The sequence below is a fragment of the Calypte anna genome, chromosome 2 (assembly GCF_003957555.1).
Source record: "Calypte anna isolate BGI_N300 chromosome 2, bCalAnn1_v1.p, whole genome shotgun sequence".
NCBI lineage: Eukaryota > Metazoa > Chordata > Aves > Apodiformes > Trochilidae > Calypte > Calypte anna.
The window spans coordinates 66,245,036-66,269,484 of NC_044245.1; the positions used below are offsets into that span (position 1 = coordinate 66,245,036).

General features: G+C 42.5%; 1 protein-coding gene across 8 annotated transcripts in view; it reads right to left on the minus strand.

The window, feature by feature from the left end:
- The window catches only part of RREB1 (ras responsive element binding protein 1), a 123,955-nt gene that overhangs the window by 60,401 nt on the left and 39,105 nt on the right, over window positions 1–24,449 (minus strand). For 4 of the 8 annotated variants that reach the window (XM_030444165.1, XM_030444172.1, XM_030444164.1 and 1 more), the window contains 2 exons: window positions 5,604–5,723; window positions 3,982–4,184 (listed from right to left, as the gene is read on the minus strand). In XM_030444165.1, coding sequence (XP_030300025.1) covers window positions 3,982–4,184; window positions 5,604–5,723 — 323 coding nt within the window. Of the gene's footprint in view, window positions 1–3,981; window positions 4,185–5,603; window positions 5,724–16,840; window positions 17,215–24,449 lie in introns of all 8 variants that reach the window. The other 4 variants (XM_030444166.1, XM_030444167.1, XM_030444169.1 and 1 more) reach the window with 2 other exon arrangements.

Below are 24,449 nucleotides of genomic sequence, written 5' to 3' on the forward strand. Positions count from 1 at the left end.
ACCCTTCTGAAGCTTGCAAGATCTGATGAGATCATAGCAAGAAAGAGGTGACAATGCAGAAGGAGTGTACGTGACTCAAAAAGAACACATTATGAATCCGGTTCATTCTCCACCCAGATGAGAATCTGGAGTAACCATGGTCAAACCACGAGCACAAACAATGAAGTTGACCATAGAACTCAGCCAGAGTTAAGTATGCCCTTGAGACACTGAGCAAAACCACCACTCTTTCAGCCAAGGATGAAATGGCACTCTTGCAGGAACCAAAGGCGTTTGCCTGAATTACCCTCAAGAATGGCTATGGCTATGGCATGACATAAAGGGTATTTTCAGCACCTCATAAGAAGACAGGTGAGGCTCCTGGACCAGTGCCTGTATAGTAATAAGAAGATGGTCTGGCTGTGAAGATTAAACCTCATTTTTCTGTAGAATGATGCAAATCTTCATCAGCTTGATAGATCCACCACCTGTTACCTACATTTCTGGTGACAAGAGAGTACAAAACCCATCTCTATATGACTGATGGGAATGTATAATACGTATGCCAAAAGCACGTGTTCTACTGAACCATTTTAACTATCATTGAAAACAAGCAAAAAAGAAGACACCCTCAGTAGCTCTTTAGTTGGGAGAGAGTTGATGGGAATGAGTGTATCTGTGCATTTTCTCTTTCCATATAGATATTTTCCCCCTCTGCCATCCAGAAAGTCATCAACAACCATTTCCTGATTGTCAGACACAAGCATTTGTGAAGAACACTGAGAATGACTAGCCCAAGCCTCTGTGACAAATTCTCTGGCATGTCAGGAGGAAAGGTGCTTACACAGTGTTAGAGGAAGGTGTTTAAGGCTCAGGAAAGGAACATCCCCTCCTACAGCATGTTGAGAACATTCTGGAGAATCCTTTAATAAAAATCTAACATTGTTTTTCCAAAATAGGGCCATGATTGTTTTCTATTAACTTCAGTGACCTGTGGATTTGGAGTAAGAGCTAATTTCCCATTTTTGCCTAAGTAAACAAAACCTATGGCCTCACTTCTAAAAGAATAAGGATTGCAACAATTAGATTCTCTCACTACACCCTACTGTTTTTGTTGTCTTTTTCTAACTGTATTTCAGGGGTCTCCATCCTAAAGCTAAGCACTGTAGACCACGCTCACAGGCCAAGGCCTAAGTACGATTACACACAGAACTTCAGAAAGCCAGCAAGGCCACCATTAAGAAGTCTGCACACCGCAAGATAATTAAAACACATTATCCCAGTCCCCCCCCCTCACTTGTAATATACAAACATACAATTTGCTCATGCACATTCCATCCTACTTATACAACTTCCATATTACTATATGCAACCTGTGGAATAATGCTCAGATCCAATTATACTGCAACCTGGTTAAAGTTGGCTCAGGACAGAAAACAAACACACTGTGCAGTGAGGAAAATTCTTGCATCTGTGCTGCCAGTTTAGATGGCGTTTAATCCCCAGGGTATTTCTGTGAAATCATCTGCCTCCTGTCTTTTTTTTCCTCCCAACTTTAGATGAGTGATGCAGTTCTACATGATGCACTTGACTGTTTCAAAGCCTGCTTTCTACACTGCCTGCTCTTCGAATCAGCAAATTAACAGAAGATAGAGTGATTACTGGTTCACCTTGAAGCAAAGATCAGAGACACACCATAGCTCAGCCAGAGCCGATTAGTATTGAATCTGGGGTTTATTATTAACTAAAACCCAAACTTTCTCCAGTGGTCACACACGGTACATGCTGCATACCATAACACAGCTCAAGCAAATCCAGAGTCGCTGCAACAGGAATGCTGTTGACTGACCCCATCCAGAACAAAAAATATTAGCATCCCTACTGTAAAAGGATCCCCACTCCCAAATTTAAAACACAGCACTCGGCTACCGCACAGGAGCCAGGCTGGTGAAAACACACTTCCCAAACTAAAAGATAAAAGTAGCAGTTAATTTGTTGGCTACTCTCCCTTTAGTAAGTTAACCTGGCATGACTGCTCTGCATTCAACTGATGGCAAATGCTTTTGGAGTTGTGCACTAGGTCTATTTGTTTTTCTCCATCTCAAAGAAAGACTTTTGTTACACTTTTGCTTTTCTTCAAGAGCAAAGCAAATGCGAAGTTAAAATGGATGCAGGTTGATGTAAGAACATGTTTATTAATCTATGGGTAGACTAGAGCCAAGATAAAGTCAGCATTATAAAGAGAACCATAGACTTTGGGACAAAGGTTCAGGGCAAAATGTTTTGCTGCCAACTCATGGGAAACAGCAGTTAGATGCAGAAAACTAGCTAATTGCTATTATCCTAGAAATTATAATAAGGGGCACATTCTGACCAGGATCTGAGATCTGTGCACTGCTACACACTGTAACAATTAAGTGCTTTTATTCTGCTATTCTGAAAGTGGAAATTTGCTGTAGCAGAGGTTGCTAACCAGATTGATACCCACTTAATATTTCACATCTTACTTATATTTTCTCAGTAACACAGTCATTTGCCCCTTTGGCAAGAGGGCTCTTTCAGCCTAAAAAGAAATAAGCTATTTACTATGTTTTCAATGTGTTTGTTTATTTTTATGCTGTAAGAATCCCTCTTAATCCTGTCACATTTACTCTCCAGCTTCCTTTGATTTGATGCCCATTGAAATATCAGGTGGAATAAAGGTCACTAACGTTAATAAACTTCCCTGAAGTCAAGCCACATGGTGTACCAGGGAGGCAGCTGTGCACTAGCACTGCTACTGAGACCAGTCTGAACTCCAGCACCTCACTTCACATGATGAATCAAGGAACCAAGGCAGCCCCTACATGGGAAACTGCCAATAAACCTTAAAAAACAGGTGCTAGACAATACAAGCCCACTAAGACAGTTGCCCATATACTGCCCAGGCTCTTCATTTAATAATGTTCATTTACAGCTAATGGCTTTTAAATCATTTCAAACAAAAAAATCCAAGACAAGTCGTAAGTCTGTAAACTGGGCAGCTACTCAGCAAGCTATTAATAAACGACTATAGGAACATCACGAGTCATGCCTCTCAACATTTCTGGTCCCTGTTACATCTTCATTCATTTACAAATTATCTGCACTTCACAGCAATCTCTAAAGTCAAATAGACAGAGGGATGTGGGGTATTTCTTGGTGTTCTGCAGCACCCTCATTCGTAAGGACTGGCCCAGCAGAAGAAAAACATGTATACAAATAATCGCTGCTTTAACTGATATGACTCCCACTTGCTTGGATCAATATTACTATCAACTGGTGCCATCAACTGGTAAATGTAAAAAGAAATCCTAATAAAAGCTACATATATTTGCTCTGCAAGACTTGTACAAAGCATTCTGCAATAGCTCTTTATAGTTCTACTAAAAATTACATGAGGGCACCTAGCATTACACACATGTGAACTGATTGTCCTGACAGATACTTCATTCTAATACCAGCTTTAACCTTAAGTTACTCAGATCTCCACTGGGGATAGCTGCACACCTCAAGATGGTTCCCACATGATGACTAAGCCAAGCCCTCTGCCACATTGCACTGCTCCTTTCTAAGCTACTTCTTTTCCACTAGTTTCATGAAATGGTCAGCCAACAGATTAGTTGAATGCGAGAGCCTGAGAAAGGATGCAGTGGAGAAGAAATGATAATTCTTAGATGGTTTTGCCACTGCTAGACCCGCTCACCATTGCATGACACCAGACCTTGTACTCAAAATATTTTACAAGTGAATCCAAGCAAGTGGACCCTTTGATTCCCAGTTTTCTAAAGTTATGTTCTGGAGAGCCAGCAGAATGCATAACAGAATGGCAATGGCAGAAGCAAGAATACTCACTGAGTATTCAGTGAGGTGAAACAAGGTGAAACAAAGGTGAAACAATCAAAGAAAAATAATTATATCTACAACACCTCCCATTCACCTGCTTGTTTCCCCTTCACCCTCCCTGCATTTGGGTTTACATGCCTGGTTCCTCCTGCCAATCCGATTTGGTCCAGGAGATTTTGAGGGGGATTTGACATTTTGAGAGCTCCCGCCATTTTCAGCAATCTTTCCCACATTCATCACTGCTGACATCATGGCGTCAATGGAGGACAAGTCTGCTCCGTCCAAACTGTTTGGTGAACTTGGTGACACCTTGTAGCTCTTCAAGCTTTCCAGCTGCTTCTCTGGAATTAGAAAACAGAAGCACATATAGGAGTTGTTAGGCAAAAAAACCCAAAACAAACAAAAAACCCAACCAAAACAAAAACCAAACAAAACCAACCAAAAAAAACCCCACAACCAACCAAGGAACAAAACCACCAAAAAAACAAAACCACATAGTACTTTTAGCCAGTGGCCTGTAACTTGCATCACGCATGGATCATCATGGAGCACAGGCAACAACCCATAATAATTGGAGTTCTTGCAACCAGAAAAGCTTCTCGTATTGGAACACAAAAGACAAGATGCGGATTTCTTCTCACAGGACAGTCATCCTATCTTCATTTTCAACCTTTGTTCAGTGTGAGGCTTATGGAGTGAATTACCTTAAACTCTCTTGCTCTACAATAATATTATTTGTGGTACTTTCTGATCACCATGAAGGTAATCACAATAACCATGAAGGCAAGCACAATCATTCAAGCAAGAGTGTGTTTTGAGTAGAACTGCACAATTAAGACACTGTGTAGGGTACCGGGTTCTCCTACTAGCATAGCTTAACTCATCTCTCTATATGGAATAAGCTCAATGAGGAAAAATTCAACCAAAACAAAATCCCAAATCCCCCCAAACACCTCTTTACTGCCACAGCTGACATCTATGTGGATTTTTTTCTTTTTGGTCTACCAAGCCATGTCAGTCCATGGAGCACGTGTTATACATCCATGACTAATGCCACAGCTAAAGGTGTTCAGATTTCTCCATCACATTCTGTATATAGCAGGGATGCTCTTATCCCATATAAATTCAAAACATACCTAGGATCTCATCTCTCATTTCTTAACATACAGACATGTCAAGCACTCTGGTGTTTGTCCCTCTTCACAAGTTTGAAAAGGAAAATGCTTTCAAATTAAACACTCCTTTCTCTTAAAAAATGTCTCCCAATAAACAGCAACACCCTGCAAGTCTATTGCTCTGTCACCTCTGGTGGATAGCACAGAATCTTAATGAATGTTGTAAGAAAGTCATTGTAACACAAGAAGATATGAGGGTGAACATGGAGGAACATGTTTGTCTGTAAACATTTGATCTCTGCATAATACTGTCTTGGGAAGATAAGTTTGAGCATTACAAACAGGTGTTTTTTTGAGGCTAAGTAATGTGGTGCCAAGTTACTGGGAGCCAAGAAAATCTTAGTTTGGAAACCTGGTAGTGGCAGTTGAGTATTTATGTGCTCATGCTTTTGCTCAACATATTTTATACCTTTCAGACAGATAAAGGTTAGGGATGGGGGAAGAAATGTATACACCAGTGCTTCTGCTCAATGTATCTTACACTCTTCACACAGATAAGGAGTGCAAACGGGTAAGAAATGTTTCTACAAGCCTTTATCAATGCCTTGATTTATAGAGTCACACAGAACTAGTCAAACCTGTTACCTTCATTTTTATCCCCTGATTGACTGTGGCTCTCTTCTTGGTTGCTGGTCTCCTCACTTAGTGTAATATGTATAGTAGCGTCTGGCTCTTCAGCTTCTTCTTCAGTAGCACCCTCTAGCACTATGTAAAAAGGGAAAAAGAGAAAGAGAGTAAGTTTTTCTGGAAACCATTTTAGCCAAGTAAAACTGCAGTCCTTTAGTTTGAGGCTTCCCCTGACTCAAGTAGGTCTGATGACACAAGCATGTAAATAGTATCAGTGCAGCCAAGAGCCCACTCTCACAAGTGACTTGGGCACTGGGCTGGGAGATGCTGCTGCCTCTGCCGATGACAAAACCTGTGCAAATGAAGAGAGGAACCCCTTATTGGCTTTGTCCTCAGTATTAAGACAGCTAAAAAACCCAGGAGGGAGACAAGAAGAGAGTAAGCTAGCACATCAGTAGTGGGCAGTGACATTTGGTTAAGAAGTTGGAAGAATATTCTGTAGCTAGATAACTTAAATAATTCCATGTAATGCACATGCCTCCTGCCCTTCTCTTCTTAGAGGATTAACATTTACTGCAACGTATGATTTCATGGTGAATTTTCTTATTCCCTTTTAGCAGTGGTGAAGTGACTGCTGAGGTTTCTGGGACCATTAAGCACATTCCTCACACCCACTACCCAAGGTTTTCAGATGAGCTGAAGACATAAGTAACCATCATATGCGTTGAGAGAGTTTCTCCACACCCCTTTCTGAAACCACAAACTTATCATGCTATCATTGGGGTTTCAGGAAGGATGCTTGCTCTAGCTGGAAAATGACAGGGCAGTTAAAAATTTTTAGAGGTGACAGGGAATGACTGATGCATAGGAGAGAGAGAGAGAGAGAGAAAAGAGTTCTCTGCCTGGCACCCACAGCGATAGCCTCTGGAAAATTTTATTTGTAATATGCAAGACTCATGATATTATTTTTAATAATTTAAATCGATATAATTTTAATTTATAACCCCATAGGCAAAATAGTTATTTCATTATGAAAATAGACACACTGTGGACATTTCATTATCTCAGATTTCCAAACTGTATCCAGCAAATTTAATAAAGGTTTTCCTTTTTTTCAGAAAGCACAGGCCATCAGCCTCAAACTGTGGTTAACTCAAGAGGGTCTCTTCCTTTTAAAAAACATATTCTCAAGGATGATATGCAAATCAGTCACACAACCCATCTTCAAATGCTGTTTAAACAGAATTTGCAAACAATAAATGACTACAGTAGCATCATTATTGACACTTCAGAGCACACAAGAAGAGGCAAAGTGAAAGGGCCTAGCTTCTGCTCCATCCACTTGTGTCAAGCAGTTCCTCATTTCACCCAGTGCAAGTTTCCTATGTCTAACCACCAACCTTCAGAGCAACACAGAGATGATTTGATGTAGCAAGCCAGTGCAGTCTACAGACAAAACCTAAGACCCAGGACCCACCTAAGTCCAGTGCCTAAGGCTCTGGCCAGCTCCTTACCAAACATCATTTTTAATCTGCATCTTCAAAAAACACACACAAAGACTATTTTTATACTATCCTGAACAATTCAAAGTAACTCTTTCCTAGTCCTTTTTGTTCTTTGCTGCTAAGCAAAACACTAGTGTTCCCTGTGACACAGGGACTCATACATCCAAGGTGAAGCCAATCACCCAATCTTCTGTATTTTGTTCAGGAAGGATGGGAGTTATTTTATTTGTTTAGCTTTATTTTGTTTAGTTTTATTTGTTATAATTTTGCTGCTATTTTGTTTATTTTTTTAAAAGCTTATCTCATTCATGAACAACACAGTAATTTCTTCTCCTTCTTCCTACTCCCCAGCATCTCATGTGGTAGCAGACTACATGTTTAACAGAATAAGCACAAAAGAGTTATTTTTCAAGACTGGTCTCAATCTTCCAAGTTACCTGCTGTATCTGCTTGGTATCACCAAAGACTAATTTAAATTGGTCTGGTTTAAATTATCTGGATAGATTTCTGTTAAAACAATGCAAACAAATGCTTCAGTCCCGAAAAAACCCAACCAAACCAAGCAAATCTTCCTTCCAAAGTAGATCTATTATTTTCTCTTTCAGTCAATACCTAGGACATTAATGTGACCACTGATTCATCCTGGAAAAAGTCAATCAATTGTGTAACTGTGAACACCCCTGTGTTGGCCAAGGTAACTGAGATTGCTGATGAGCTTCCCAGAGAGGTAGTCAGAATTCCTACTGCTGCTTTTAGCAACAGGGGAAATTTGAAATGTTCATCAAAAAGAGAAGAGGCAGGCACATCCGCACACATTAACAAACCTATCTCCTGGTTTTGAAACACCTGACAACTTGCTCTCTGGTCTTCTTTCAGGAGGAAAACTATGTATTATGCTATTACAGCTTTTCATTATTTCTGTGAACCAAGAGCTATTTTATTTCTGAACATAAATATGTTCCTGTTAACACAAAGAATGTATAGTTACCAATCTTGTTTTAAAAACTGTTTTCTGTACATTAAAAATTTCTTATTTGGAAGCAGTCAAGGTCAGAGCTTAATTTCTCAAAAAATAATTATTATTGCTACATGCTTTTATTTTTACATATGTATTTTCCACTCTCTTGCATGACGCAAAAATGCACCACTGAAACAAAGATGACTGCATAAAAAAATACACACTAATTTCAGAAGCATAACTTTCTATTTGCAATAGGATATAGAAACAATGAGAATACTGGGCCAAATCACTCCTTCCTGTGGGAAAACCCATGGCAGAATGCCTTCAGGCAGGAACATACTGCAAGATTTCTCTTGCAGCTTTTTTATTTTGCCTTTTTTTTTTTTCCTTTCTTTAAAGAAACGCATTACTGAGGACGAGGAAGTGTGGGTTTTGTTGGTTTTTGTTTGGTTTTGTTTTTTTTTTTTCGACAGCACCTCTGAAACTTGGGGAGCCAGACAAGCAGCAACGTGCATGGATGCCCTATGCCATGATGCCTTCAAGACTGCAAACCTTCTCAGCTCCCACCAAACACCCTTGCTTGGAGGTCATGCTGATGGAACCTTCTTCCTCCCTCTCCCCCAAAGAAAACAAAGACCTCCAGGAACAAGGGCAAACAGGAAACAGGCTGGCAAACAGTGCTGCCTCAGGTTGCATTCAACATCTGACCAAGGCCTCTAGGAAACAGGGAAGTAAGTGGTCACAAGCCTACAAGTCACCTTCTGCTTTGAAGAAACCCCCTACTGCCACAGTCATCCTGTGTGAAAAGGAGGAAAACCAGAGAGCAAGCAACGGCGTGAGAGCACTAACACGAGGGGAGAAAGAAAACAGCAAAACAAAACAATGCAGCATCCCTCTTTGCACAGCCACACCAAGAGACCTGTCTCCTCTGCTGGAATGTGTTCCCTCCACTTGATGATATTGCTGAAACCAAGAAACTGGGACAACTTTGATCCTAGAGAGAAACCTGAGGGGCTTCTAGCTTCTGACAGAAGCCCACCCCTAATGGCCTGCACAGCCAGCTAATGTGAGAATCACTGAGAAAGCAGAGAGCTAAAATAATAGAAAAAGGCCTTGTTGCTTCCCATTCAATCTGTACAGGAAGACACTTGCTAGACCTATTTCCTCCTTTGGGATACAGTGTGACTCCACCGTATGTTAAAGCTGAGCCCATCAACAGTTACTTCCCCTGCTGCTTATGTGCATTTATTTGTATTTAATTTTCTTGTTTTAAGACCACTCTTGAGAGTTCCAGCTGCTTCTCTTTCTGGTGAAGAGCACCCTGGATGAAGCAAAAAGAAGAACACGGGCCACAGGGGAAGGAAGAAGAAAGAAGAAATGATGAATCTTCAGAGTCACAGTCACTTGACTTGCTGTTGAGAGGCATCCACACAAGAACAGAGTGGCACATCCCTACCCTTGGGAGCTGGTACAAGTCTCTGCTCCAGTTTGCTCCACTGTCTTTGCACATGAGTTCTCCCCTTGGAACAGATAGGAAGAAACACACAATACAGGCAAGGAGGGGGAAAACCTGGTATGTAGCACAAAGCTGCTCATTGTTCTGCCTTCTGAAAAAATTCACATTAATGTTAAAGTAGAAGCCATGCACTAATTGGGCCAGGGAAAGATTAACACTCTCAGCCAAATACTTTTATTGGTTTCATTAAACATGCCATAGTACATAGTAGAGAACATAGGAGGGGAGGAGAAACAGGAAACAAATGACAATTTTAGGAACGTGCACCCCCCTACACAAGCATTTCAAATTACTTTTTCCCGTCAGGGCCAAACAGGAATCCTGAGCCTTCTTCATCATTTCCATCTCAGCACGGCTATTAGCTTATTCAAGGTTTTCCCACTGTTTTTTTTTTACGTGGTAGAAAAAAAGCCAAGATCACTTAAATGAAGGCCAGACCTCCTAGCATACAAATTTAGACAAGAACAGAACTTCAAAGAGGGATATAGCATTTGAATAAACAAAAGTTTACCCTTACTGTTTACCCTTGAAATTATAATAGCTAAGAATTGCTACACTGCATTCCAAACCATTTCTGATCCACCAGTCTCCTACTAAGTTCGAACACAGAGCAGCAGATTTTACTCACAGAACACACAGCAACACTCCCAAGCACAAACAGTCAAGTCACTCCCACCGACAGAGAGATGCGCACAATCACCCGCGCTGTATTTTGAACGTGATTTTGCATCAAAGCTGGCAGGAAGGAAAGGAGGGTGAAAAGGTGTTGTGTGGGAAGAAAAAAGGGTTAATACTATTCAAAGCCACTGCCTCGAGGCAAAGGAAAAAAAGTTTTCCCGACTGACCTTTATAATACCAACTCTGCCCTTGCTACTGAAGTGTTGGTGCTGACTCGGCACCCCAGTGGTAGAGAATTATAGTGGCAGCTTCACCTCACTGTCTGGAGCAGCAGTACAAAGCAGCCTATGGGGGAAGGCAGATAAGCATAAAAAGAAAGGCAGTGCAACAGAGCATCTGGTGGTCATCCTTTCCCCTAGCATTCATTAAAACCTAAGAGTGTTGCCCCAAACGTTTTGAACTTTTATCTATAACTTATGTTTTCCTCAAAGACAAAAAAAACCTCTAATCCTCAAAATTAAAAACCAAAATCTCTTGGAAGGTACTCTCTGAGCACTAAAAGACAGGGTACCTTCCAAGATTACCTTCTTTCTGCTATGAACTCTGAGCTATTAGCAACACAAGTGTTTTTACCTATATTAGCACACATATACTACTATGCTTCCTAAAATAACCGTACAAACCCACAACATCCTTTTGCCTGTTCTTACCTAAGGTGTACACAGACACAGAATAAACAAGTGAAGTGTAAGCTCACGTTGCCTTAAAAATGAGCTAGGGACCATATTCTGTTTTGGGGACAGGGGAAGAAGCGCAAACAAGAACAAGATGACCCCCATATTTCCACATTATTTTGTATACTGTTGCTACAACACCTAACATTTAGGCTAAATTTTAAATATTCACACAGATTTATTCCTCCTGTTTTATTCCCTTGCACACATGATGCTATATGCACGTGCATTTGGTTTTCATGTACATTTTGAAAGTCACCTTCTCCTGACTTATGGACTACTAATGGTCCTCAGGTCTTTGGCTTAGATGACCAAAAGCTTATCTCCATAAACCATACCAGACTCTGGACTTAATTAATGTTTTAAATGAGTGACAACTCATATCACCATGATACTCTGGTATTACACTGATGTAATACATGGAAAACAAGGAAGTTACAGTAGTGTAACAGCGAGATGCTGCATGGGCAAAGCAACAGTTTCTTGGATGGAATTCACCTAAATGGTCCAACTAGTTTAGAGCAATGCACGGAGACACCAGGCAGCTTTAATATAAAATTTGCAACTATCTCATTGGCCCTGTGTTCAATTTGCTAACTTGAACAGGCCACCTAATTTTGCTCCTTTCACAAGTGCCTTGTGCTGTGGGAACATGCTCCTCCAGCACCCAAAGTGAAAGCAAAACCCAGTGGCCCCCAGGCTTCCAACAATGAAGCCTAGGTCTCTACCAGCACCCTTGTCAGGCACCTCACCAGCCTACACAGAGCTCCCAACCAGCACTGCCATTTTACAGGGGTGGAAGGGACAGAAAATGCACAGCACTGCAAGAACTGCAGTAACCTCAGGCCTCATTTAGGCTCAACAGCTGCTGCTGAATTTTGTGATTTTCTAATGCCTTAGCCCACCTTTCTTTCCCCCCCCCCCCCCCAAACCAAAGAAGTCTCTATGAGCTCTTCCTCATCCTCACTATTTCTATCAGCTTGTGGGTGAGCACCTGGCCCTCCAGGAAGCCTTTGTCACCAAGCTGCAGACAGCTTTGAGAGTCTGTTCAAGCAAAAAGAATACTGAGATTTGAAGACAGCTTAACAAACCTGGGGCTGCAAATGCTAATTTTAGACACCCACAAAAAATAAAGTCAGGACAACAGCAGAATAAAACAAGTGGCATCCCTCCACTCCTTCCAATGCAGGCAACTGTGAACACCCCTCCATCCTCATCCTTGTCTGCCCACACAACCCTCAGGAGTTTGGCTGGGAGGGGTCCCGGCTACCCCCAGCCACCAGGAACCACAGCCATGCAGGGGGAACATGAACAAGACAGGCCTTGGGCTTTACCCAGCACATCCCCTCCCCTGCACCCTCCCTGCTGGCTGAGGAGGGACACAAAAGCAATACTGTCTGTCCTTATAAGCTCTGCTTTGCATGTGTTCAGGGAGCAGGGACAGCTGTGCAGATGGCTCGCAGAGTTCCAGGAAGTCGATGTGTTTCTTGGCTTTGACTCCAGTTTATTTGCCTTAGATGAAGTGGGGACCCAAGAAAGTCCCTTTGCGTCCACCTAAGGTTGGCACTGGCCTCAGCTCCTAGGGACACAGCCTGGGGTCTCTCCCACACCCATAAGCTTTTCCTGGTCCAGTGCTGCAGCTCTCCCTTAGGCCAGGACTGGCTCATATCCCTCCAGGCAAGGGGACAACATTGGAATGCAGTGTGGGAGGGGGTGGGAGCTCAGAGCAGAGTCAAGGACTGAAGGGAGTGGGCCCTGAAGGCTCTCCCCTCAGTAGGCGGGATGGAGGCATCTTGCAGAGGCAGGAATGGGTCAGGTGAGTGGTGTCACACTGCCTGCTGAAACAGCTACTGCCCACATACACCCTGAAGGAGCAGAGGACAACAAAAGAGACTGGAGAGGCAGGAGCAAACTGAAGCAAGAACCAATGAGCACCTCTACCACACATCTCCCTTCCCAACAGGCTGAGGAAGAGGAGCTGTGCCTGTCTGAGGGGAGCCCCAGTGACTCCAGGGAAGCACGACACAAAACCTCTGCTGCTGCTGCCAGCTCATACAAGTCAGATGGGATGAGGGATGCAAAATGAGGAAACATAGCTCTTGTGGGTTTGCTGTTGTGTTTCATTTTTGCTTTGCCCTGCCAAACCAGTTAACATAAAACCCAGAGCAGGGGGAAGGTACAGGTTGATGTCCCATCACCTACATGGCAAAGCAAGCACTGTGCTGTGGGAACATGTTCCTCGTCCAAGAGCCTAAGGAGTGAGCTGGCCTGATTGCACTTGAGACAGCCAGATGGAAAACATTTCAGAATAACATAGAAGAAAAGCCACCTCCCCTCCACGCAGTCTGAATTACAGCACCCTTCAGCTCTGAGGAGAGGATGCAGGGCGGGTGCAGTGGGACGCTGGGCTTGGACGGGTAGCTGTGACGGAGATGCTGACATCCCTGACAATATATGGCCAGTCTAAACCACGGGATGTCTTGTCCTTTTAAGGTGGGCCAAGAGCAAGCATCTGTGCAGCAGCAGCAGCACAGCCCCAGCCTGCCATCAATAGCTCCTGGTGTAACTAAAAAAACAGGGACTCCTGTGCTGTACCAACTGGCTGTGCAGATGCTCAGGCACCCACACCAAGAGGAGACAATCCGTCCAGTTGTTCCTCTGCAAAGCATCGTGGAAACAAGAAAGAACACTAATAACAAGAGGAAGAAAAGCCATGAAACCATGCGGCTGGGCTGTTCGCTGGCAATTGGCGCCTGCAGCTGTCGGGGAGGGAGGGCCTGTTCCCATCCCTGTCCCTATCCACGTTCCTTGCCCTGACGGTCAGCAGCTCAGCCAAGGCCTCCTTTGGACCTGGGACTCGAGGCGAAGGTTTAAAGCAGTTCTCTGGGGGGAGAAACAAGCAAACTTTTCACCCCCTCGTGCTTGCTCTTCACACATAGCCAGAGCTCTGTGCGTGCAGCAGAACCGTTTTGGCAGGGATTAAAGAGAAGCATGATGAATCACTCCAAGGAAGATACAGAATATCTCCTGTGCTAGTGCCCTGCTTCTTGTGCAGTACCCTAGTTGCAATCCCCTTCCGCCAGGACAGATTTTTAAAGAGAGCTTCACAAATACCCTGAATGGATGGGCAATTTTACAAAAACAGTTTTGAAAATCGGGTAAGCTAAACCAGGAAAAGACTCTTTCCTTTCAGAGTAGTTATGTCCCACATGGCGTTTCACCACTCTAACTGCATCCACATGCTAGCAAATTTCTTTATGCAGGAAAGCCCAAGGGGGAGAGCACAGATTCGTCTGCCACAGGCCCCCAGTGCATCTTTTGCAGCCTGGCTGCTGACTTTGTGGGAGCTGACAGCACAGTCTCTGCTTGGAGTACTGTATGAGGTAGCACACCAAAGCACTTTACGCCTCTCAATATAATGCAATAAAATGATGCATGACATGAGGAAAGAGGAGAAATTACAGGGATTAAAACTCATTTCCTGGCAGCAGCATTGTTAACCATCATGATTTTATCAGAAGCCCTGTAAAAATCTGATGGTGTTGCATTACTGCACAAAAATCTCAGACTTTTTTTTTTCAAGTCAAAGCCCTACAATTCCAGTTGTGGGGAAAGGACAGAAACATTACATGCTCAGCAAAATACAAAAAGCCTCAAGCTTTTAAGGATTATCATGATCCCTGATGTTCAACCTGTAATTTCATAACACATAGGGAGCAACACAACACAGTGCATCCCAGGCTACACAGCACATACTGTACCCTGAAACATATTCCTTCCAAAACTAAAATGGCTTTTTTCTTTTTTAAAGAAAGAGAAGAATTGCAACATCTCAGCACATTTCTGACATTTTCTTTAAAAACCAACACAGCTGCACTCTAATGCTACTTAAAGATGAGAACCTCCACCGAATTAACAAACTCCGTTTTAAGCAGAAAGATTCAACATGCAAATATTTTGCAGAGAGAATGATTCAAGAGTTTGCAGCTCTTCTCGCTGCTCTTTTCCAGGGAGCATGACTTGCTGACAGGATTAACTACTGCCAGGCTCACAAAGCTGGGAGACAGCTGCCACATGGCAGCCATTTATTACAAAGCTCCACTCCTCTACAGCTAGGAAAGAGGCAGATTATTTCATCTGTGTTATCAGCAGGGCTCCTTTGCTCCACAGGCTTTAGTGACTAGGCTTTCTCTAAACAAACACCTCCTTTTCTCCCCCACCTTGTTAACATCATTATCTTCCTGTCTTCTGTTTCTGGTCAGCACAGAAACTACGCACCCCATCAACAGTCTCCAAACAACAACAAAATGCATAAACACAGCAACTTAAAATGTTCAGAAACACATCTACAAAATAGCGCTGTGTGGTGTTTGTTTTTTTAATTAGCAAGTTTTAGTTTGAAATTTTAAGAGGGGAAACCACATCGCAAAGGGGAAGAGAGAGATACGATGGAGCAAAGGGTTTCAGAAATGTGCTGTAAAACCATTGCTCTCCTATCCATTCTAGGAGGCATTTGTAATGTTAGCCTACAACCACAATATCCAAAGTGGCTACACAACCTTTTCGTGAGTGGGATAACTTGTAGTGCCCCTTCCCAGCTCTTATCTCTACAGCAGACCTGCTAGGCAAAGCCACTCTGCACTGTGAGGCACAACAGGTCTCAAGTCAACCATCTCATGAAATCTCCTAAGGATAAGGAGTCAGATATACACAACCTACATCATCCTCATGTGATACAAAGCATAGATGACCACTGGTTGCCATTCTCCTGTGGTTCTGAACCTGAGATAAGAGACACAAGCTAGGTGTTTGATTTTTCCTGGGGTAATTCTAGGTACATATTTGCCATAGATGCCAGAGTACCACAAATCACTCAAAATGTGGTTCTGTCAGGTGAAGGGAGAACCCTGCCTTGAGAAAAATGCCTCTCCCATCACTGATGAAGTTGCTAAAGTCTTATGAGCGCCCTCACTGGCTTAAGCAAGCTGGACAGGTAGCTGTTAGGGGTGTCTGGAGAGCTCTAAATTCTGAAATACAACATTTTTTTCATGTTTTAGATAGCTAAATTAACTACAGCAGTACATGATGCTGGCAGGCCCCTCCAAGCTAAGATCCACACAGGAAAGCCATTAGGAAAATTTTAAACAGCGGTGATGCTTGCCAATGGTATTCTTCAGTAGATGTTTTCTTTCTGCTTTTCTAGGTACACAAATTGAAACTAACCTGTGGGAGGTACTTCCTGCACACTGACAAAATGAAACAGCATCTGCTAATTTTCATAGACTATGTGTGCAAAAAAAGGAAACAGAGACCCAGTTCACCAATTTCTTATGGAATTTTTAAGTCCCTCGGCTTCATCAGATGAAGACAAGAAGACTCTTCAAAAAGAACGTATCTCTGACTTGAAAAAGATGTATTTTAAAAACAAAAACTGCATAAGCACAAATCCCCCTTCATCCACAACCACATCCAGCTGCTGACCTTCCAAGTTCCTTGCAGTATAGCTTTTGCTCTGGGACTTTAAAAGCCTAGCAGGCATTTCTAAAGGATTTTCCAAAGTACACAGGCCAGGCCTTGTAAAAGCTCATGAGGAATCCATGGAGGTCATCGTGGAGCTTAGACAGTCTGCAAACATCACAGTCCACGTGCTGGTGAGGTAAGGATTGACCAAAGTCGGGTGGATAGGCCTGAAGAACTTTGCAGCAACTGGCTCCTCCAGCAATGCTGTAAACCCTGAAGAAAATGCCTGCTGATCTTCAAAGCCCTTCAGTAGGAGCAGCCTTAAGTTTTCTGAACATGAGCATTCTGGTTGCAAGACCACAATCCTCTTATGCATGCAGAGAAAAATACAAAAACAAAGCAGAGCCAAAAAAAGTTAAATCCACTAAGATTAATAACCACAAATAACCAGTGAGACTGACCCTCTACTCTGCAACGAGTTGTTGGATCCATCCAGCAAAGCTTTGACGCTTCTCGGCACAACAGCCACACGGATCAAGCAGCAGCAGCTTACAATCTCTGCAGCTTTCCTTTTTCTATTCCAGGCAGTGCTCCACACGTGTAGACTCCTGGAACGTAACACTCAGTTGTTCGGACTAGGAAGGGATGCTACAGTCTGTGGCTGTACAAGGTGTCCACTGTAACTATAGCAAGACCACTGCAGTGTGCTGCACTGTCGGCAGAGCTTTAGGTACAGCCTTCAGTCGCCTGACGGGCTGCACAGGCGACCATGAGTAAAGGGGAGTCTGGACACCTGCACACTGCAAAGAATTGGAGGAAGTTTATTTCAGGAACGCTGGGGAAAAAAAAAAAAAAAAAATTGTGAACAGGTTTCTTCAGTTAGTGAAGTTTCAAGTTCCTATTTCGCCAGCCAAAAAATGTCTGTTGCTAGTCCAAAACCACCCTCCTCTTCCAAAAAAACAATTCCACCACTAGTGCTTCACACATTGCCAGCAAACAGATGATAAGGAAATTCTTCCCACAACTCACTTATGAAAAAGGAAACTCATTTTCTTCTGCTGACTCCTGTTGACATACTATATACCAAAACTTTAGTCTGAAACAAACCAGTATGAGTTATGAACAGGTTCAACCCAATTCTGGGTAATGTAGTAGTTGCTAGCGTTCACCATTAAAAAAACCCACAACAACAACAACAAAAAAACCTGACCAAGTGGCCTGTGTACCCATTCACAGCCACCCCAATTTCCTCAGTGGGACAGCAAGAGTTTCACAAGTGGAAACTTGACTAATCGCTTTCATATATATTCACATAGCAAAGCAATATTGAAGTACTATAATCAGACCCATTCATACTTCTTTCGAGGAGATACATTTCCACAGAACATTTTCTCAGTGATATATACATACACACCCACAAAACCATTTTCTTTTAATTTTAGGCCAGTATATACTATGGCAATACATGGATCTACATTAATCTTGCTGAGGTCACTTAAAATCTATTCCAAGACCTGAAGTGTTTTAAAAGAGAAAAAAAAAATATTTAAAAACTCATATTGGTCTTTAATTAAGTTATAACTCTTTAAAGGAACAAACTGTATTTACACCCAATTGACCCATCCTCCAAACTTCATATAAAACTTACGTTCATTCAGACCAAAAGTGAAAGACAAAGAAAACCTCAACACTAAAACTCATAGTTTCACTCCAATACTAAATAGCAAGAGCTATTTCCCACTTCAGTTTTATATGTCTTATGGAGCTCAACTTTTCAATACAAAGAGACAGAAAAGAAAAATTCAAGAAACTGGTAGCTCTCACTCTGAGAGCAGACAGCACGTGTTTCAATGAGTTAGAAGAAACTAGGAGAAAGCAAGCAAAATTGTCAACTAAATACATTATTTTTCACTGTAAGGTGAAAAACTTTTCTTAACCTATCCTCACGTGGTAATGTGCAACTATCATTCTACCAAACATTAGAAAAGAGTCACCACCAGATTCGTTTCACGCATTCCTTCATCTAAACTTCAAACGGGGTTTCTGTAGCTGAAAGCTTTTGCCATCCCCCCTTACTGACAGCTGAAGACACAAACCGGCCCTTTCCTCATCTGTTAGAGTCTGGCACGCCAGTGGCTGTGGAAGTAGGCACTTTCATAAAGAGAAGTGGCAGCAGCAACATGTTCAGCACATTTCACACTGAACTTGAAATGTTATTCAATACAGATTTCACATAAAAATTTGAAAGCTGAAAATTTCAAAGGTTCTTCAGTAAATATACCCCTTTAAAACTTCCTAAAATCTCTGAGCAGGGATAACTTCCAAATTAACAAGGTTTTTAAAATAGCAGTAAGCCAGCTCCCCAAAGGGTGGGGTAATGGGGAGGGTTATCACACCTCTGGGGGAAGTCTCAGGCTCTATCTTGGCATCCTTTCATCCCTTCATATACCCAGGGGACTGATTAGTTCATGATAAGCAATTAGGCACCCTAGGGAGGACAGTTAACCATCTTACCAAAGCAAAAAGGCTGCACAAATGTAAGTCTCACTAGATTAAAGAAACACTATCTGAAGAACAGCAAATTTGTGTTTGTTCCCTTCTACTAGAACTAGGAAAGATTACATTTTGCCTACATATGGCACACACAGATCTCAGAAATCCCAAATTTGAGCACGTACTTGCTGCTAAATTGGTAACAAATGCTCTGAAGCATTTTCTTTCCTGAAACACTAGTGCTGTGATGCAGGAGAAAAGGAAGATGGGTGGGGAGGAGGAATACAGTAAATAATGGTTAGATGACTTGAAATAGCAATCTCATTCATTTAAATTCTCTTCCTCATTGTTAAAATATTCCTCAACCAAGATCAGCTGCCGAAAGCAGGACCTGGAAAAGCTATGTATGGGTGAAGGCTGGTCATCCTACAGAATGAAACACTCAGTCAGCAACAGCCCCACCATTATGTGCCCTGGTCTCAAATAAATTTTGGGAAACTCCTGCCCACCTATGTGTACCACAATCCCACCCATGAAGTATTTCTCCCTGGTGAAGCATGGGGGACAAATTCACCTTTTGCTTGCTATCTGATGTAAAAACTTGAACACACACCAGAGCTTCCAATGATGATGTTTTCTGACTTACATCAGGCCCAATGTATTTCAAAGTACTTTGACAGCTTAAAATATGAAGGAATGCTTTTCAGTACGACGACCCCCTGTTCTTCTCTGTCCTTTTATCTTTTCTTAACAGTTTGCCATCCAGTGATAGGAGGGAACCACAGCTGCATGGCCTGAGCTTTTATCTTCTGCTGACCATGCAACAACACAAAGCTCAGTGCTGGATTTCCTGCTGCTTGCCTAAAGGGGCTGTTTAGCTTGTTTAAATATTACTTGCCTTGGGAGTGTTGGAGTTGTGCCCAAGCACTGTACTGTATCTTCCCAGCATCCATTTCATCATGTACTTTAAAGGTCTTTAGGTTTGATGTACTATGCTCTCCCTCACTACAGGAGGAGCCTGCTGATGCCTCTAGAAAAAAAAACCAACACTCCCTCTTTCCCCATACCCCCCACTAATCCCGCGCTTCATTCCATTACACAGCTAACAGAAGCACCTCTTCTTCCCGAAAGTATGCAAACATATTTAGTTCAGAAAACCCAACAAATTACAATCAAGGGAAAAGACATTCTGGTATGACAAGCTACAGCCAGGAAGAAATCAGAAGCTGTGTATCACATACAGCAAGCTATCAATGCTTGGTGAACAAACAACTGAGAAAGTAGAGTAGCAAAAGCCAGCTTTGAACCCCAGCTGTGGTATGACAGCCTCTTGCCATGCTAAATTCAGAGAGTCTCCACAGTGGATTTTAGAAGAAAAGAAACTTCAAACACAGCCTTCTCTGAATTTGCAAACTTAGTATCAAGGAACTTTCCTTGTTCAGAGCAGGGATGAAAAGAAAACACAGCTTTAACAAACCAGAAATGATATTCCAGACTCTACAAATTCTTTCAAAAAAAAAGCCCTTTTCATAATTACCATGCCACCGAGAGGCTGAGTGCTGGCTACAAGGTCAGCAGAGAGATAACCTTGGCCAATAGAAATGTTCTGCATCAGCCCAAAAGCAGCACCAGGCAGCCACTCATTAAGCAGCCCATCAGGCCTCAGTGTTAGCCTGTTTGCAGCTAGAACAGCTGATAGAGATGGAGAAAGAGGAGATAAAAACCCAGATTCAAAATATATTTCTGAAAGTTGTGGACACAGCAGTTCAAATACAGATAACTTCAGCGACTACTGAAGTTTGTGAAAACTGTCCTGTAAAAACATGACTCTTGTATTCCATGGCAATAGAAGCAAAGAAATATGTGTACCCCACACAAGCTGATGGTGAAGTGCAGTTGTGAGGAAACTCTAGGCCAGAAGTGAAAACCTGTTTTTAATCCATTCTGCTTTGCCTCAGCCTGCAGCGTACAGACTGATTTAACCTGATGTAAGCCATGGCTGTCATTCAGAAGGACAGACTCCCAGTCCTCACTTCACCCTGCAGCTCTGGCCACCCTTCTCCCTTCGGCCTGATGCCAGTCCTAGCATTTGTACAACTACTCAGTGATCTGGGATCATGGAATTGATTCGGTCTGGGATCTGTGGGTGTTTGCAGGTTTTTTTGCCTTTCACTTAAAAATATACACACATATAGTTTCAACAACAGCCTTTACACAGGGGAGCTGAGACATTGTCAAATTACACCCTCTATTTGAGTGAGGGATGAGAGACCTGAGCAAGAATGTTGTCTGTAACTCTACTCCTGTGGTGCTGCAGTACCAGGGAAAGATGAAAAGATGTAGTGGAACGAAACCACAGCCTGCTCCACCTCCAGGCTCCCTCCTCCCACTCCTCCTCATTCCCTTCTCCCTAGCTCAAAGCTCACTTGCAAACCCTCAGCCATAAAGAGACGCTTATCATCTAGAAGCCTACCTATCGTTTAAAAGCCTACCTGAAGTTCAGTTCTCCAATTAAACCCAGTGAAAATAAGTTCACAATAACATAAACTTCCACAATTAAAATGTCTGCACTGCACCTCACCCATGGCATCCCTGGAAGAGGGGATTAAGAGAGCAAGACCAGTGCTAGACAATCAGTTAGTAATTTTCTGCCTACCTCTCCAATTTTTCCTGGGTGTACCTTTTGCCCAGTGCTAAACACAAAACAAACACAAGTCCAAAATATCCCCTTCCCTCCCCACCTCCTTCCACCTTTACATGGCTGAATTAAGTATAACTTTCTACTTCTTTGTTTGTAAACATTTGTAAATTACCCCACACAGAAAGACACAATTCAGCCCCAACCAATACAATTCATGCTTCATTAAGTGCTGAAACAGTCTGCCACCATGTGCCACCACATGTACCAACCACAGCTCCAGAGCCCGCAGTAAGTAGGGCAAACAGCTCACCTGTAGTCCTCACATACTTCAGAAACAATATTTACAAACCTTGGGCCCTTGGACTTAACATAAAGAACGGTGGGAATGGCACACGTGCTCCATGGGCAGCTGAGCCCTTCCAGAGAGAAGGTTTTTATCGTAAAATGCATCACCTCAAGGGGACGGGATGGGACAGAAGTGGAGAAAAGAAACCAAAGCTGCAGAGGGAAAGGACGTGTTGCCTGGCTGCATGTCCTCAGGCCCTGCTAGCTCATGTTGCTTGCACCATCTGATCGCTCAAAGCTAAACATGGAATGTAGGTAGCAAGTCATAACACTGCGAAGGGCTGGAGACGTGACCCATCAGCTGTTTCTGCATGATAATTATTGCACTGGGACACAGCAGGACCAAAAGTTTGCCTAGGCAGATTTCTGTGACATTTTGGCTTGATAAAAATTACAAGAAAGCCTGCATGCCACTATTAGATTTGTGATTACAGTTGCTTTCCTAAAGCCCTGGCATTCTCTGTTTAAAACCCTCATTCCAGGAGAAAAGTGAAAGGCCCACAACTATTTTGCTTTGCTCAAAACAGTAAGAAGTCAGATTTCATAGGGCTGTGATCCCTCTCTCCACAAGACAGAAAGAAGTTTCACACGAAGATGCAGTGAAGCAGCACTCCTGAACCATCATTCTCTGCATTTCTAAGCTGCTCTTGGTCATTTCCCCTTCAGGCCACCTGTGCTCCCAGGCTTTCTCTTGCTCTCTTTTTAAAGTTGCTGCTACCAATTTAAAAAAAATCCAAAAACCTTATTGCAATACCATAATTTCCTTGTTATTACTATAATCTCCAGTGAATTGTTTAATACTTAGAGCAATCCTGACCCTCAGTTTCCACTGAGTCTCAAGTAATGCAGTTTCTTTCAGCTCTTCCTCCATTTTATTTCTGTTCTAACATGCACTGAGTACAAGTAGAGGACTAAGTTTTGCAACTCAGGACTTAAAATGCAAATATCTTCACTGCTATAGCTGGAAAAGAACATTTTGCTTTTAGGCAATTTGATTGTTTCTGTAACATGCTTAGAGTTGAGCCAAGCTCAGAAAGCACAAGTCAGTAAGAAAATTATTTAATTCAATATTCAACATATCTTAGTGTCCAGGCTTCGCCCTATAAGTAAAGCTTAAGTTATTAAGAGCACAGTTTGCCTGGTAGTGACATGAATTTCAGTGCAACAGGTCAGTGGAGAAATAATGCCAAAAACTGCAGAAGGATAGCACAAAATCCTGCAGCAGTACACAAACACAGCATTTTTCTTGTATGAAACATAGCAGGCAGTTTAAATATGGATAGTGCAGTCCCTTTCCAAACGACTGCCTTTATGGGACCACGATCACTCACAGGCTGGACAGATGCTTTCAGGAGGTCATTCAGAGCTACCTCAAGCTTCCTGTTTTGACACCATGTGGACTATCCCTGCCCTGCCACCCATCCCTTAACCAAACAAAATAAAAACTTTAGCACTTGTAGCATATTTCCAGACAAAGATGCACTGAAAGCAAAATCACTGTGAGGGCTGACTACAAAAGGGATATGCTCCAAACTTCAAAGATGCCATTTTTTACAAGAGGAGAGAGATACAGTGATGCCAGGTGGTTACCAGAAATATAGAAGGGAGGAGAACATCAGTAAACTACAAATGAGCTTTTCAGTCAGCAAAGCACTCGAGACTGATAGACCAAAACTTCTGCTAATACAAGAAGAGCACCCCACTCTAAGAAACCACTTCCTATCTTATTCTCCTCATCCCCTCCCCAATAGCCTTCTCCCTATTGTAATTCAGAACTGCCAGGCAACTGATCTCTAACCATCCATCAGAAGAATTGGCTAATACAATGTCACCCAGCTCACCACATGAACAAAAACCACCAACGAATCCTGCTAGTGGTTAACTGCCAATTTTTTGCTTTACTGATGGTATTACACCGCTGAGGGACCCCTTGTAAATATGCTGCCCTCTTAGAAACCCCCTCTGTACAAACTCAGATGTACAAATACACTTACAGATATTCTACACATCTGCTTCCACCTGGTGGATTACCAGAGACAGAGACTGCAACGTTTTTAAAACCAAACTGTACAAGCACCTTTAAAATTAGTTGCATGGTAATTCTGTGGGCAAGAGCAGAGGGTAAGAGTGGTTCAGCTTAGGGGAGAGACGGAAGCTTGCAACAAATGGAATACCAATCACTAAACTTTTTAACCCATTATTGAATTCAGTCTTTTCGCTCCTGGAAAAAAAACAAATTAAAGGAATTTTTCATAGAATCATAGAACAGATAGGGTTGGAAGGGACCTTAAAAATCATCAAGTTCCAAACCCATTGCATGGGCAGGGACATCTTCCACATGGTCAGGTTGCTCAAGGCCCCATCCAACCTTGCCTTGAACACTTCCAGGCAGGAGGCAGCCACAACTTCCTTGGGCAACCTGTGCCAGCATGTCACCACCCTAATCAGGAAGAAATCTGCTTTCATTTTGAGATGTTTCTAGAAACAGAGGACAGACCTATTCAATATCGCTGTGAGGTGCTCAACATAAATAAATCACTTCAATTGAGTGTCTTGTAAAAGAACTTACAATACTTCTTCCATAGTTTCTC